General features: G+C 42.9%; 1 protein-coding gene across 3 annotated transcripts in view; it reads right to left on the minus strand.

Moving 5' to 3' along the window:
- LOC147113036 (serine/threonine-protein phosphatase PP1-beta catalytic subunit) overlaps window positions 1-16607 on the minus strand; it is a 123883-nt gene that overhangs the window by 7363 nt on the left and 99913 nt on the right. For all 3 annotated transcript variants that reach the window (XR_015079618.1, XM_085997906.1, XM_085997905.1), the window contains exons 4-7: window positions 15427-15531; window positions 12963-13034; window positions 4093-4244; window positions 3429-3563 (exon numbers count right to left, since the gene is read on the minus strand). Coding sequence is in view for 2 of the 3 variants with exons in the window: in XM_085997906.1 (XP_085854032.1) it covers window positions 3429-3563; window positions 4093-4244; window positions 12963-13034; window positions 15427-15531 (464 nt within the window). In the remaining variant the exon portion in view is untranslated. The remainder of the gene's footprint in view (window positions 1-3428; window positions 3564-4092; window positions 4245-12962; window positions 13035-15426; window positions 15532-16607) is intronic.

Below are 16607 nucleotides of genomic sequence, written 5' to 3' on the forward strand. Positions count from 1 at the left end.
ATGATAAACAGAAATCTGCTGAAATACTTTGCATCAGTGTTTACAAGAGAGAAGGATATTGGGGAGGAGGTAAATGCTGAATTGATTCAAAACAAGATGAGACACAATACACATAAATGTATTACAGCAGTTAGTTAGCTAAAAGGAGGAAAGAGTGTTGGGACCGGACACGATACATCCAAAGACGCTATGGGAAAGGGAGAAGAAATAGCAGAGGCCCAAGGAATTATGTCCCGATTTTAATCTAGCCCACCTGGTAAAAACGGTGAGTTCAGGTTGGACACCCAATTTATACCCCACCCAATTTATGGCTCCATTGCAATCAATGGGGCAGGAAATCAACAGGGTAAAAATTGGGCATTCAGCCCAAACTCACCCTATTCTCACTGGGCAGGTTAGGCTAAGTTAAAATCAAGGCTAATATTTCAGGGCTCTATTGAGAATGGATGTATGCTAGAGGATTGGAGATTGGGCAATATAATACCCATTTTCAAAAACAGACAGAGCTAACCTGGATAATTAAGGGCCAGTTAGCTTAACATCTGTGGTATGGAAAATCTTAGAATCTTTAAAGATGAAATGACTAAATATGCAGAAGAGGGAAAATAATGAGAAGCAGCGAACACTTATTTCAGAAGATTGTGCTCAAGTTCGAGTAGGCAACAGATATAGTGGATGGGGGAAATGCAGTGGTTGTAGTGTACAAAAAGATTTTGAGAAGATGCCGCACGGGAGTCTATTGGAGAAAATTAAGGGATACAGACTTAGGGGAAGGGTAGAAAAATGGATTAAAACTGGTTAGATGGAGGAAAGAGAGATTAGGAATTAAAAGCAATGCTCCCCAAGGTTCTGTACTGGGACCGCTTCTGTTCACTGTGTACATCAATGATTTGGATCCAGGGCTAGAGGGAGTGGTATCCAGATTTACAGACGATAACAAATGAGGCGGCATAGTAAATTATTCTGAGGGACCAAAGAAAGCTGAAAGGGGCTATTGATGAGACAGTGGAATGGACAAAAAGGGCAGATGGAATTCAATGTCAGTAAGTGTGAGGTGGTAACACTTTGCTTAAAAAAAAAACCAAAGTACTTTAAACCAGGGAAAGCTAGGCGAGGTGGAAGAGTAGAGGAATTTGGGGCGGTCAGTTCACAAGACATTTCGAGCAGCACGTCAAGTCGATTAGGAGGTATAAAATTAATAGAATAGGTTTTATGGCAAGAGATATAGGCCTAGAAATTCAGTGGCCTGCGCCACCAGTTTGCACCCAAAGAGGGCACTCAGTGGCTTTAGCGCCACTGGCCAAACCCACCGCGATATTTAGCGGGGCTCTAATGGCGGCGTTAGCCTGTAGCGCTGCGCCGCCACCGATGACGTCATCGGTGTGCGCAGCGCCCCGCTACCGCCCTGATCGCCATATTAGGTCGCGCCCGCCTCTTCAGCGCTGGCCGCAAAGAGCGACCGGTTCACAGGGGCCTACCTGTGGCGGTAGTGGCACTAGTTAAGGTGGAGGTGCGGGGCGGCCGCTTTTTTCGGCGGCCGCCTGCCAGCACCTCCGTCCCCGGCCTCCTAAACCACCCCCCCCCCCCGGCGGCATTGCCGGCTGTTTCCCGAGAGCCCGGCACTTCTCCTTGGTGCCGGGCTCATTTGCCGGCACTCGCGAGCGGGGATCGCGCTGCTGCAGGCACCTCCCCCTTAACAGTGGGAGGAAGGCCTGCAGTACCGCAGTGTGCCGTGCCGCAGTGTGTGGCGCTGCGGCCCTTAGCGCGCCAAAATTCAGTTTCAGCGCCCTAAGCGGGGCGCGGGAAGCCTCGATTAGCGGCCCGCTTCCATTTGGGGCGCAGAAACTGAATATCCGGATGGCGCAAGTGGCTCCGCTCGCAGCGGTAACTCCGGCGCCCAGGCGACCCACTGAATTTTTAGCCCATAGAATATAAAATTAAAAGATATAATGGTGAAAATCAGTAAGACCACAATTGGAGTACGGTGTTCAGTTTTGGTTTCCAAACTATAGGAAGGCTATGCGCAGGTTCACTAGGATGCTGCCTGGAATGAGGGAAGTACAAAGAAACACTTGAAAAACTGGGGCTATTATCATTACAACAGCGGTGATTTGGTGGAGGTGTTTAAAATTATGAAGGGTTGGGAGATAGAAATTGACTGCTTCCAGTGGTTGAGGGGATTAAAATGATGGGATGTTTGCAAGATTAAACTTAACAGAGGGCTGTGAAACACATTACCAGAGGGAGTGATTGAAGCAGAGACCATGTCAACATTTAAGAATTGTTGGGGAGCCCAAAACTAGGGGCCATAAATAGAAGATAGTCACTCATAAGAAATTCATGAAAAGCTTCTTTCCTCAGAATGGTGAGAATACAGATCTCGCCACCACATGGAGTGGTTGAGGCGAAGAACATAGATGCATTTAAGGGGAAGCTAGAGGGAGAAAGGAATAGGTGGTTCTGTTGATAGGGTGAGATGAGATGAAGTAAATACAGTGGGAGGAGGCTCGTGTGGAGCACAAACCCCAGCATTCCTCTGTTGGGCGGAATGGCCTGTTTATGTGCTGTCAATTCTATGTAATAGGTTAGCTAGGTGGGTGAAGGAAAGCGAGATAAATGGATATGGGCACAGGATGGGTACATGGAAGTAGGACTACACCACCTGTACAATGATGACTACATAGAATTACCTTATACAAAAGAATAGGTTTTCTGCTACTGGAAGGCACAGAGGTTTCGAACAGCATCACCAGCCACACAAATTGACTGACTGAACTGTCCTCAAACAGGTAGACAACTGGAGAACACCTTTATGTAAGTGGATTTTAATATGAGCTTACACTGATTTTGCTAATGTAATTCCCCCATTGACCATCAAGTAATGCTGGGATTCAAGACTAAGAAATAAAGTGTCACCTTTCCACATAAAACAGTGTAGCTGCTAAAAGACAACCAAAAGACGGAAAGCTGGACACCTTGTTGTCTGTTTGAAAAGATATCATTGGATGTGGGTGTACATTCTTCCACCCCCCCCAGCACCCCAACCTCTCGCCTCCAAGACGGATACTGGAGATGAGGGTGTTAAAGAGCCTTTTTCAATAACACAACTTAGCGTCATGGATATTGCTGACTAACTTCAGTATCACAGTAAAATGGGGTAATGGTGAGATCCATGCAGCTCAATCTTGTTTCATAGCAGCTCCATTATCCTCCTCCTCCAACTGGAGAAATGGGTAAACCACAACAAATTCTTAAGAGGTTAACTGGAGGGAGTCAACACATCTAACATGCGACACAAGGGTCTGCCCACTTCCTCTCCTCCACTTTGAGAAAACACTCAATCACTTTTCTTGGCGAATAAAATTGAACAGTAGAACAAACTTCACACTACCAAGAAAGAGTTCAATTAGTACTTGGCCAACATGTACCTGAAAAGAACACATTAATGTTTCATCGACACTCATCATTCCTCCGGCATTATCAAACTCGCCACAGTAGTTTGGAGCAGAAAACAAAGTAACCAGCTGGCGTTTAGCAAAGAATTCGTAGCCGTCTTCAACCACCTGCAAAACATGAAAACTTATTACATGAGCAAGATTTTAATTTTCTACTCTGACTTTGTAAGTTATTTTCAGCCCCACACCCCCAAGGTATTCCCCAACCAGACATTCAGTCATGCGAAAACTCTGCACCAAGAATCAAAAGTGGAGTCAATCAAATTCTTTGACCTACATATAATCAGTCAAGTGAGAAAACCTTACAAATAACCTGTGATGCCATTAAGTAAATGCCCTGTCTTTGCGGCAGGAACGTAAAGGAAACCATGGGCAAGGCAGTTCCGTTGCGATGTTTGAAGCACCTTTTCCAGATTGTACATGGTTCCCATCAGATCAGGAAAAAAAAAATACACTGCAGAAATTCTATATAAGCCAGTCTGGTTTGTGAAGCCTGAGGAAGCTAGTCAGTTATGGAGATGTAGAATTTTCTTAACCACCTCAGAATAAAATATTAGTCAATGATATGCAGGACTAATCCACAGCTGCAAGTAAAGTTCCCATTTACAGAATATTTTTGTCAAGAATTTTCTTTTACCTGATGGGCACGACAAATTAGATCCAAATCATGCCGGTTGAGAAATTTGCTGACTACATCAGCTCCAAAGGTGAAAGACACTCCACGATCATTCTCACCCCAACCTTGAACGTCCTTGTCGGGATCTGACCACAGCAAGTCACACAGCAAACCTAGAAAATTAAGGTAGCACCTCAAAGAATGAAAACTGTAAAAGGACTGTTCCTCTGGGAGGGACATGTATTGTTGCAATAAAAGCTTTTCAACTAAGGAGGGGAAACTCAGCATCCAGCACTTCTGATGTTATTTCCAAGTGCCACAGAATTGTGCCGTCATTAGACTTTTCTAGCTCGCTTTTAATGATCTCAATATATGGGGCAACGATTGGGCAACTAAAAAAAAAGATTAGCTATAGGTTAATGTGTAGAAAATGTAATATTTCATTAGTGAATGAGTCATGTCACGTTAAGTAAATAAGCTTTTCCGACGGCCTGCCTTCCGCTCATCATTTAAAAATAAATCTTCCTCCCCTCTTCACACACACTGCCCCACTCGGAAGGAAAAGGTGGTGATTTACTCCCAGCTCCTGCAAATAGCATAAGGCATCTCATGATTGGATAGGAGCCTTGAATGAGCTCCCTTCTCTGGAATGGGAAGTCTGGTCTTCTGGTCAGTACCTCTTCATTAACATTTTTTTAATAATTGCATTTCTATAGCGCCTTTCATGACCTCAGGACATCCCAAAGTGCTTTACAGCCAATGAAGTACTTTTGAAGTGTAGTCACTGTTGCAGGAAATGCACAGCAAGCTCCCACAAATAGCAATGTGATAATTGACGTAAGAAAACTTCTAAGCACTTGGTTTGAGTATAAAGCAAGGCTTTAATCAACTGTTTCACAACCATGAATTCTAGTTACATCACTAGTTCCTGGTTACAAAAACATCCTGAGCAAGCTGGGCCCACGCCCGAGTATTTATACTTTCCTTGGACGGCGCCACCAGCTGGCCGCCCAGTGTTATCTCATGAGTCATTTCTACATGAATGGTAAGATTCACGACAATAATGACCAGATAATCTGTTTTAGTGATGTTGATTGGGAGATAAATATTAGCCAAGACACCGGGGATAACTCCCCTGCTCTTCTTCGAAATAGGGCCATGGGATCTTTTACGCCCACCTGAGGGAGCAGACGGGGCCTCGGTTTAATGTCTCATCTGAAAGACAGCACCACCAACAATGCAGCGCTGGAGTGTCAGCCTAGATTTTTGTGCTCAAGTCTCTGGAGTGGGACTTGAACCTACAACCTTCTGACTCAGAAGCGAGAGTGCTGCCCACTGAGCCACGGCTGACACATTGGGAATTTCTTGAGAAGTCATGGTAGGTGGGTGAAGGGTGAGAGAAGAGTGACCCCATATCCTACCAAAACAGCTCACTGGTACATTGACTGGCCTCCCATTCACCCTTTCCTGCCCCACATAAAAAGAAAATTATCTTGCAGCAACACTTAAAAATAAGAGAATTGCAGAGTTTAGCCCTCTTGGGGTGAAGAGGGAGGTGAGGACAAACTGCCAAGTTCTCTTGCAGATTTATTATTTTAAAAATAATCTGACTCATTGCCTTTCAAATCCCCTTTATTTCTATTTCAGTAACTGCTGAGTGTGACCCGCGCCAAGTGTCAGGATATCAGGTCAGGCCCACCATATAAAATTAGTTTGACACCCCTGATCTAGGCTCGAGCATTAAAAAGGGACACCTGCCTGAGGAACCAGAAACACAGGCTTTGTCTAAGTTAGTAACTGAAAATCCACTTAATGATGTCAGCTAAAAATTAACCTTAAAAACATAAGCATATAAACAAGGAAAGACCAATCTGCTCATAACATGATTGTTTAACAAACTATGTATAACCTGCCCTAACATGAACTCCAGCTTACATTTGCAAGTGCCCAAGGAAGTGTTATGCAAAATTGTCCCCTGACCGCCAATGATAGCTGAACTGTATGAAATTAGAAATTTAACTTTACCTAAAAAATGAAGCTAGATCACCAGAGAAGTTCACTTTACAAGATGGGACAAAATTGTTCAGTGACAAATAACTACAAATGTCACTGACCCATATGCTGGCAGAACAATATAATCTGATCTCATTAACTCATTCCGAACTAGTGTTTTATATAGGTTTAGGAAGTTATGCTAAACCTTTATAAAACACTAGTTCGGCCCCAGCTGGAGTATTGTGTCCAATTCTGGGAACCACACTTTAGGAAGGACGTGAAGGCTTTGGTAGAGGGTACAGAAGAGATTTACTAGAATGGTTCCAGGGATGAGGGAATACAGTTACGTGGATAGATTAGAGAAGCTGGGGTTGTTCTCCTTGGAGCAGAGAAGGCTAAGAGGAGATCTGATAGAGGCATTTAAAATCATGGAGGATTTAGAGAGAGTAAATAAAGAGAAACTGTTTCCAATGGTCGAAGGGTCAATGACAAGAGGGCACAAATTTAAGGTGAAAAGCAAAATACTGCAGATGCTGGAAATCTAAGAAACAGAAAATGCTGGAAATACTCAGCAGGTCAGGCAGCATCTGTAGAGAGAGAAACAGAGTTAACGTTTCAGGTCGATGACCCTTCGTCAGAACTAGAAGCGTCATCGATCTGAAACGTTAACTCTGTTTCTCTCTCTACAGGTGCTGCCTGACCTGCTGAGTATTTCCAGCATTTTCTGTTTTTATTAGTGATTGGCAAAAGAACCAGAGGCGACACGAGGAACACTTTTATATGCAACGAATGGTTAGGATTTGGAATGCACTGCCTGACAGGGTGGTGGATACACATTCAATAGTAGCTTTCAAAAAGGGAATTAGAGAAATACTCAGAGAAAAAATTGCAGGGATACGGATAATGAGCAGGGGAGTGGGACTAATTGGACTGCTCTTCGAAAGAGCCGGCGCAGACTCGATGGGCTGAATGGCCTCCTTCCGCACTGTACTATTCTGTGTCACAAAAGACTTTTTAAAATAAAGAGTGCATGGCTCAGGATGATCAAATGTTACATTCATTTGTTATCATTTGGTAACTTGAAGGTTAAAAAGTCAGTCTTGGACCCTTTTGGTACATTCTTACAATCAATAATCTTGCGAAATTCTGTCGGCTGCAGGACAGGAAAATAGTCTCCAATGTGTTTACTGCTCTCCTGTCACTGTACAATGTTCCAATAAAAATTATTTGTGTTTTGAAAGCACAGTAATGCATGTTTCCATGGTGCGAATGAGATTGTTTGGGGAGGCCGGTGTTCTCAATGACCTCATTCTTTGGATGTATTCCTAAACCATTGCATCACCCTAAATGTGAAAATCCACGTGCTCTGCATGGAACAGATGGATTCACTGGCATGTCATCCGTAATGGATATTGCTTCACGCTCTTTCACACAATTTCCAAAAAAGTCACCTCCAGGTACGAGACTTAGGGTGAAGATTTGAGAGTGAAAACTATAAGACGTGTACGGTTTTATGGGCAATGCTGACTAGGCAGCAGGTAATGCAGACAATGAGAGGCTGCTTTTATTTTATTGATACCTTTGGAGATTGTTAAAAAAACAAAAAGACAACTTTTTTTTTGTCAAGTTGGATGAAGTCATAGAGTCATACAGCACAGAAAGAGGCCCTTCGGCCCATCGTGTCTGCGCCGACCATCAATCCCTGTCCAGTCTAATCCCATTTTCCAGCATTTGGTCCATAGCCTTGTATGCAATGGCATTTCAAGTGCTCATCCAAATGCTTCTTGAATGTTAGGAGGGTTCCTGCCTCTACCACCCTTTCAGGCAGTGAGTTCCAGATTCCAACCACCCTCTGGGTGAAAAAGTTCCTCCTCAAATCCCCTCTAAACCTCCTGCCCTTTACCTTGAATCTATGCCCCCTTGTTATTGACCCCCCTACTAAGGGGAAAAGTTCCTCTTTATCTACCTTATCTATGCCCCTCATCATTTTGTACACCTCAATCAGGTCCCCCCTCAGCCTTCTTTGCTCCAAGGAAAACAACCCCAGCCTGTTTAGTCTTTCTTCATAGCTGAGGCGCTCCATCCCAGGTAACATCCTGGTGAATCTTCTCTGCACCCTCTCCAAAGCAATCACATCCTCCCTATAGTGAGGCGACCAGAACTGCACACAGTACTCCAGCTGTGGCCTCACCAGCGTTTTGTACAGCTCCATCATAACCTCCCTGCTCTTATATTCTATGCCTCGGCTAATGAAGGCAAGTATCCTATATGCCTTTTTAACCACCTTATCTACCTGTTCCGCTGCCTTCAGGGATCTATGTACATGTACACCAAGGTCCCTCTGACCCTCTGTACTTCCTAGGGTCCTACCGCTCATTGTGTATTCCCTTGCCTTATTTGTCCGTCCAAAATGCATCACCTCGCACTTTTCAGGGTTAAATTCCATTTGCCACTTTTCCGCCCATCTGACCAACCCGTTTATATCGTCCTGTAGCCTGAGGCTTTCCTCCTCGCAATTTACCACCCCACCAATTTTCGTGTCATCTGCGAACTTACTGATCATACCTTTTACATTCTCATCCAAATCATTTATGTAGATCACAAACAGCAAGGGTCCCAGCACCGATCCCTGAGGTACCCCACTGGACACAGGCTTCCAGTCACAAAAGCAACCTTCGACCATCACCCTCTGCCTCCTGCCACTCAGCCAGTTTAGGATCCAACGCGCCAAGGCACCCTGGATCCCATGGGCTCTTACCTTCTTGACCAGTCTCCTATGCGGGACTTTGTCAAAAGCTTTACTGAAATCCATGTAAACCACATCCACAGCATTTCCCTCATCCACACACCTAGTCACCCCCTCGAAAAATTCAATCAGATTGGTCAGACATGATTTACCCCTGACAAAGCCATGCTGACTATCCCCGATTAATCCTTGCCTCTCCAAGTGGAGACTAATTTTGTCCCTCAGAATTTTTTCCAATAATTTCCCTACCACAGATGTTAGGCTCACTGGCCTGTAATTCCCTGGTTTATCCCTGCTACCCTTCTTGAATAATGGTACTACGTTAGCTGTTCTCCAGTCCTCTGGTACATCCCCTGTGGCCAGAGAGGTTCTGAAAATTTGTGTCAGAACCCTTGCAATCTCCTCCTTTGCCTCCCACAACAGCCTGGGATACATCTCGTCTGGGCCTGGGGATTTATCCACTTTTTGGCCTGCTAAAACCGCTAGTACCTCCTCCCTCTCGATGCTAATATGTTCAAGTGTGTCACAGTCCCCTTGCCCGATTTCTATGTCTACATCGTCTTTCTCCATAGTGAACACAGATGCAAAAAATTCATTTAAAACCCCGCCTACATCATCTGGCTCTACACACAGATTGCCACTTTGGTCCCTAATGGGCCCTACCCTTTCCCTGGTTATCCTCTTGCCCTTAATATACTTATAAAACATCTTAGGATTTTCCTTTATTTTGCTCGCCAGTGTTATTTCATGGCCCCTCGCCCTCCTAATTTCTTTTTTAAGTATGCCCCTGCACTTTTTATACTCCTCTAGGGCTTCCACCGTCTTTAGTCTTTTGTAACTGCCAAAAAAAAAACTTTTTTTCCTAATGCATTTTTGTATATCCCTTGTCATCCAAGGTTCCCTTTGCTTGTTGGTCCCACCCTTGACCTTTACAGGAACATGTTGGCGTTGTACTCTCTCTATTTCCCTTCTGAAAGTCTCCCACTGCTTTGATGTGGATTTTCCTATAAGTAGCTGCTCCCAGTCCACTTTGGCCAGATCCTGCCTTATCTTATTAAAATCGGCCTTTCCCCAATTTAGAACCCTTATTTCCGGGCCATCTTTGTCTTTTTCCATGACCACCTTAAATCTCACCGAATTATGGTCACTGTCGCCAAAATGCTCTCCTACTGACACTTCCACCACTTGCCCGGCTACATTCCCTAGAATTAGGTCCAGTACCGCCCCCTCTCTTGTAGGACTTTCTACATGTTGGCTCAAAAAGCTCTCCTGGATGCACTTTAAGAATTTTGCACCCTCTAAGCCTTTCACACTCTGACTATCCCAATTAATATTGGGGAAGTTGAAATCCCCCACTATTATTACCCTATTATTTTCGCACCTCTGAGATTTGCCTACATATCTGTTCCTCTATCTCCCCCTGACTGTTTGGGGGCCTATAGTACACTCCCAGCAAAGTGCTTGCCCCCTTTTTGTTTTTAAGTTCTACCCATATGGCCTCATTAGAGGAACCCGCTAATATATCATCCCTCCTTACAGCAGTAATTGATTGCTTAATTAATATTGCAACACCCCCTCCCCTTTTACACCCCCCTCTGTCTCGCCTGAAGATTCTATACCCGTGGTAAACCACTTTTATCGTTCACTATCGTTACACTATGGTTATCACTGTTATATCGTTACACTATGGTTATCACTGTTTACACTGTTGTATCACTACACGAGGTTGCCTCTTGTCACGCTGTTATACCTGGGCTGACCACTGCTGACTCCGCCCATGGCTCCACCTACCTGCCCAGGTATAAAGGTGGTCGACTGGCTGGTATTCCTCCTTGTTGGATCCGATCACCCACGAGGGTGGGCTCTGTTATTTAGCCAATAAAAACCAAAAGTTACTTTCTTAACTCGTCGCTTTTCATTGGATGAATTGATAGGTATCCCCGGAATATTGAGCTGCCAGTCCTGACCCTCCCTCAACCATGTCTCCGTGATAGCAACAATATCGTACTCCCATGTGTTCAACAACTTCAGTTCATCCACCTTATTTGCAAGACTCCTTGCATTAAAATAAATGCCTTTTCAGCCTTGCCATATTCCCTTTTGCCTTCACATATTTGCTCTGCCTTCCCAGCTGACTTGTTTTTTCCTCTGTATTTGGCTGTAGATCACCCCCTACTATAGTTCCACTCTGTATCCCATCCCCCTTCCGAGAAGCAAAAATAAATACATTTTGGGTTTTTTTGGGTTTAAGAAAGATGAGCACAAACTGAATAGACACCTTTACTCTGTTATATTTTTTGTTGTGGTAGTAGGAGAGCAATCTCCAAGTGCCACTTTCCCTTTTCATTTTTCAGTCGATGCCTGCCTCTGTAGGCCCGCTGGACTCTAATGCTGCTGTAAAATAGAGTCCTGATACTTGGATCCATAGTTTGTTTCAATACTACAGTCAAATCTATCCAAGATGTATTTTTAAAAATGCAGCACGTGCCTTACATAAATTGAAAAACATATTAAACACAATACAGATTAATTTGAATCCACTCTCGCAACAACAGCGCATCGGATTTAATATGGGACAAGTGCAAAGGTGAGAGATCGGCCTTCTGCTTATACTTTGCTGCAATTGGAGGTCTTAATCTGTTGGCAGATTCGCAGAGTCACGTGTATTTATAATGCCGTTGTTTCCCTGCCGATCAAGTAGTTCATACTCAGATGTGCAGCCAATGGTGGGAGAATCATGCACCTGATATTGGCTGCACTCCTCGGATATAAAAGTGCCTCATAAAAGGTAATCAAGTGTGCATCTTAATTATACAGTGAAACCTGGTCCTATAGACACTCACAAACTACAGACAACTGTAAAATACAGACACTACAGGATAGTCCCAAATATTTTATATTATAAAAGATACGGGGCACTCAAACGATGGACACTCTCAAAATATTGGCTACGGACAGCCTTCAATGTAACAAGCCCAATTCACTCAATGTATTTTACACCTTTAAAACGCGGGACACGGGCCCCTGTAATATTTTTCACAAGCGATGGCACCGGTTCCCAATTACAAGGGGTGGATTGCAATTAAGTTTCCCCGTGTCTAATGGCCATGAAATGTAAAGGTGTATGTTTTAAGTCAATTTCAGGAAAGATTTGAGAAAATGGCTGCTAAACCCAAGCGTAATGAGTTCCACTGGACCAAAAAAAAAATCAAACTCATTAAATCAGCATTATTTGCAGTAAAACCAGCTTTAAAAGATAGGACTGCTGGTATACCATGATGGAGCAAAGTCACAGACGAGTGAGTTTGAGCGAGAGGGGATAAGACTGCCTTCCCACTTTGTGTTAGAATGTAGTACATGATGAAGGGGAAAAACTTACTTAAGAAAAATTAAAATAATAAAGTATAGGAGGCTGGTAAACTGTGAAAATATGACGTAAGCCTACAAAAATGAATTCTTTTACAGGCACAATTTACTAAAAAGCTTTATTCAGAAGGTTTCAACTTAAGTGAAGTTATGTAGAGAGCTTTTTTATTTATAAAGCAGCATTAAATTGTAAATACTAGTCAGAAGTTTTATTAAATGACGTATTTTCTTACACTTTGATTACACAAAGAAAACAGCCGTTCAAACCTAGAATAAACGGCAATGCTGAGAGGGAGGAGGTTTGTGCAAATCTAATGCTGGCGAGGAGATCGACTCATTTAGACCTCTGAATCATTTGTATAGGGTTCTGATGGTCATCTTAGTCATCGTTTAGTCTTCACCTTAAAGTTAGTCAAATGGCTTGCGAGTAGTAGACAATGTTACATTTTTAAATTAATATTTTAATTTGAGGGTACTACTTTTGCCGCGTAAATTAAGAAATTGGCTTCTGCAACATGCAACTTGTGCAGCAATCTGTTTTCTCTGGTGCTGCGTGAAGGCAAACTACTCAAGGCAACTCGAGCGCCAAGCGCTTACCACTCATAGTACAAAGTTAAGCACTCATTTAAACATTAATAACAGTGATTGGAGTCAGTCTACCACATTCATACTTGTGCTCAATCCTTGGCCTGTGACAAAATGACTCGCAAAACACTAACTGAAATATTCAAAATAACAAAAATATTAATGGCTGCAATGTGGGACTTTTTGTGACGAGCCTTACCCGTGTCAGGAACATCTGTTGGTCTCATGATTCTGCGAATCTGTTCCATTGATTGCAAATCTGGTGACAGCCCTACAGAAAGGAAAACAGTAGATTGGCAAGAGTCAAATACGGTTCTTTGTGCAACTGAAGAAAGAATGTGCGTCGGACACTTCACTATTTTGAATCTGCGATTCAGCAATGTCTCCTAATGAAACCGATTCTTTCCCGGTACCTCAAAACTCAAACTCTCTCCCTCACTCTCTTCCTCCTATAGCATAAGCTTTTAAAACAAAGCTTTGCGTCACCGAATCAGTACCTTCTGATTTCCCTACTCTGTTCAACGGTGACCTTCCACTAGCTCGCCACTTAAAGTCTGTCAACGTTAACAGAAATGGGACAATTACAATTAAACGTTTCAACAGGTCACCTCTACCAATGATGAACAATGGATTATCACCAAGTTAACTTTCTTAAAAAGGTAATCCTGTTGCTTATCACTAGTCAATTCAATAAAAGGCAACCAGCATTTCAATTATTTAGTCAACTCAATGCATGAGCTACAATCATGCACTTCTGCAATAATGTGAATGGAAGCAAAGTTTCCAGTTGGCAGGCATTTCTGTTCAGAGAATAAGCTGAAAAGAAAAACACCATTCCTTAGATTTTAATAACATCTGTCAATTTATTTTGCACCTATTTTACTTTAAACCTCACTTAATAGGGTAGATAATGGCAAGTCATCTATTTTTAAACTACGACATATTTATTACATTAATATATTTGCACTATTCATATTCTACACAAGTGCACAGGACACAAGCAGCAATTCTAGTCATCCCTGTGCAATCTAAAAAGTGTCACTGCACAATGCTGTAAGCCATGAGCTAATGTAATATGTAAATGTGGTAAACCACTGTCGTTCACTGTGTTCACTATTGTTGTTGTTGTTGTTGTCGTTCACTCTTGTTTCACTGTTATACCTGACTATGCCTCAGCTGACTCCGCCCTTGGCTACCTGGTATAAGGACGGCTGCACGGCAGCTCTCTGCCATTCGGTCGTCCACTAGAGGCATAGTCCTGATCTGTTTGTAGTTGCATTCAGTAGTTAATAAAAGCCTGTTGTTCTGAACTCTACTCGGCCTTTTATTAGAATCGATAGCGCATCAGTAATGAAGATAGTATATCATATAAAAAGGTACCATTATCCCCATATTTGCTGGAAATTAGAGCTCATATGCTGGCCGCATCCAAACTGGTTCAAAACTAACTCAGAAGTGTGCAAATGTTTAATTCACCAGCACCGTCAACACCTTTTGTTAACAGCCATCTGGTAACTTGTTCAAACACAAATTTCTAATTTCCCCCCCCCCCCCCGAGAGCAGCCAGCAGGATCACCAATGCTATCATTAATGACCAATAAACTTTTGATCTGCCTTTGCCTACCACAGGGATTCACCACCGACCTTTGGGTGGAGGGAAAGCAGACTAGCTGGATGCTGTTTTGTGACCATCACTATCTAGTTACCACTGTTGTACAGATTATCTGCCAAGATTGGCAGTTTGCACATGCAGCACGTAAAATTGCCCAACTGTTTGCTGAGCAAAACATGTTCAATATCCGGAATCAGTGCAAATGTAAGCAACCTCTTCGTTCCATTTTATTCCTGTATACATTAACCTAGTCCTATAACTCCATCTGGACAATTTAAGCTGCATACCAGGAAACTGTAGTTAAGTAAATAGAATCCTCTAGCAACAGCTTAAAAAAAAGGCTGCTTAAATTACAGGCTGGCCGTAACTATGTACCTATATATAGGTCATTTCTAGTTACAATTTATGCTGTTGCAATTTATTCAGTAATATCAAGGTCTTCAAACTCCTTTGCCTCTCAGGACTTGGAAATAATTCATTAAAAAATATTAATGGAGCCTTCAGTTCAGTTCTTCAAACATTTGAGACACGCTAATGTTGAACGAATTTTCAAATGCTACAATCTAATTGGAAATAAATTGGAGAAAGTCTAAACGCATTTCATTTTTACAGCTCCCAGGGCGTTGCTTTTTAAAAAAAAAAAAAAAAACTAATCCATATCACATACTCTCCACGTTTGTTAATTGGAGTAATATTTGGAATAATCTGCCAGGTAAGGTAGTAGAAACAAAAAATGATTAGGGATGTTCAAAATATAATGGGACGCTGTGAAGGGAGTCAGGATCCTAGAAGCTATGGGCTGAATGGCCTTTCCTTGTCCTCAACGCTTGTTATGTTTCTAAAGGATTAGCTCCCAATCCCAGCAATGCAGTTACACAATCGCAAACATCAAAGCTTTCACCAACCCATGCATTTTTAATTTCACCAGCGCAAATGAATTTCCAATATAGCAGACTGGAATGGTTTGAAATGATTATAGTTCAACCAGAGGCAAAGCTGAAATTTGAACAAATTAAAAAGCTGTGGCAAAGCATCAATTACAGAAACTCACCTCCATGACAACAGAAAATTTTCTCATCCACAATGGCTGCAATTGGCAGACAGTTAAAGCAGTCTGTGAACGTCTTCCAGAGTTTGATATTAAAACGCCTCTTGCCTGTGCAAATAATAAAACATTATGGGGAATTAAATCTTTAATAATTGCACCACAATTAATCTTTAATAATTGCCCCCCCCCCGCCCAGCCCTCTGAGGAAGCATCACCATTTGACAGACTGGCTGAAATTAGGAACTCATTGCTACAAACTCTCACTCTAGTGTTCCACGGTGTAGAATATGAGTTGGTCAATGTGTTACATAACCAGGCCACCTCAGATCTGAGGCATTGTAACACTGTCAATTACATATGGGATATACATAAGCCTAGCCCAGAAAATTGGCCAGTATGTTTGATTACTCAAATACTCAGCATCACCAATTGTAACCCCATCTCCACACCTCACAGGTCCCTAAAGCTGATCACTTAATGCACCCTTTTTTTTTTAAGTATTGATCGCTGCAGTAACTAACAGAAAAATTCAAATATACGGCAACTGTATACAACAAATACATTTGATTCACAGGCTGAAACAATGATTTTTTTTTTTTAATTAGTTCATGGGGTGTGGGCGTCGCTGGCAAGGCCAGCATTTATTGCCCATCCCTAGTTGCCTTTGAGAAGGTGGTGGTGAGCCACCGCCTTGAGCCGCTGCAGTCTGTGTGGTGAAGGTACTCCCACAGTGCTGTTAGGGAGGGAGTTCCAGGATTTTGACCCAGCGACGATGAAGGAATGGCGATATACTTCTAAGTCAGGATGGTGTGCGACTTGAGGGGAACTTGCAGGTGGTGGTGCTCCCATACACCTGCTGCCCTTGTCCTTCAAGGTGGTAGAGGTCGCAGGTTTGGGAGATGCTGCTGAAGAAGCCTTGGCGAGTTGCTGCAGTGCATCTTACAGATGGTACACACTGCAGCCACGGTACCCCAGTGGTGGATGGAGTGAATGTTTAAGGTGGTAAATGGGGTGCCAATCAAGCGGGTTGCTTTGTTATCCGAGCCCCAAAATTCCTGCAACACTTGCAAAATATTCTGTCATAAATCTGTAGCCACCGACATGGAAGCCTCAGTGGATTGAAAGACCCTATTGTTATTTCACACTGACATGTATTGCAGATATAATGGGGGAAAATTCAGTAT

Source organism: Somniosus microcephalus, chromosome 9 (genome assembly GCF_052327205.1).
Source record: "Somniosus microcephalus isolate GS21.2 chromosome 9, FLI_Smic_1.0, whole genome shotgun sequence".
In the NCBI taxonomy this organism is placed as follows: domain Eukaryota; kingdom Metazoa; phylum Chordata; class Chondrichthyes; order Squaliformes; family Somniosidae; genus Somniosus; species Somniosus microcephalus.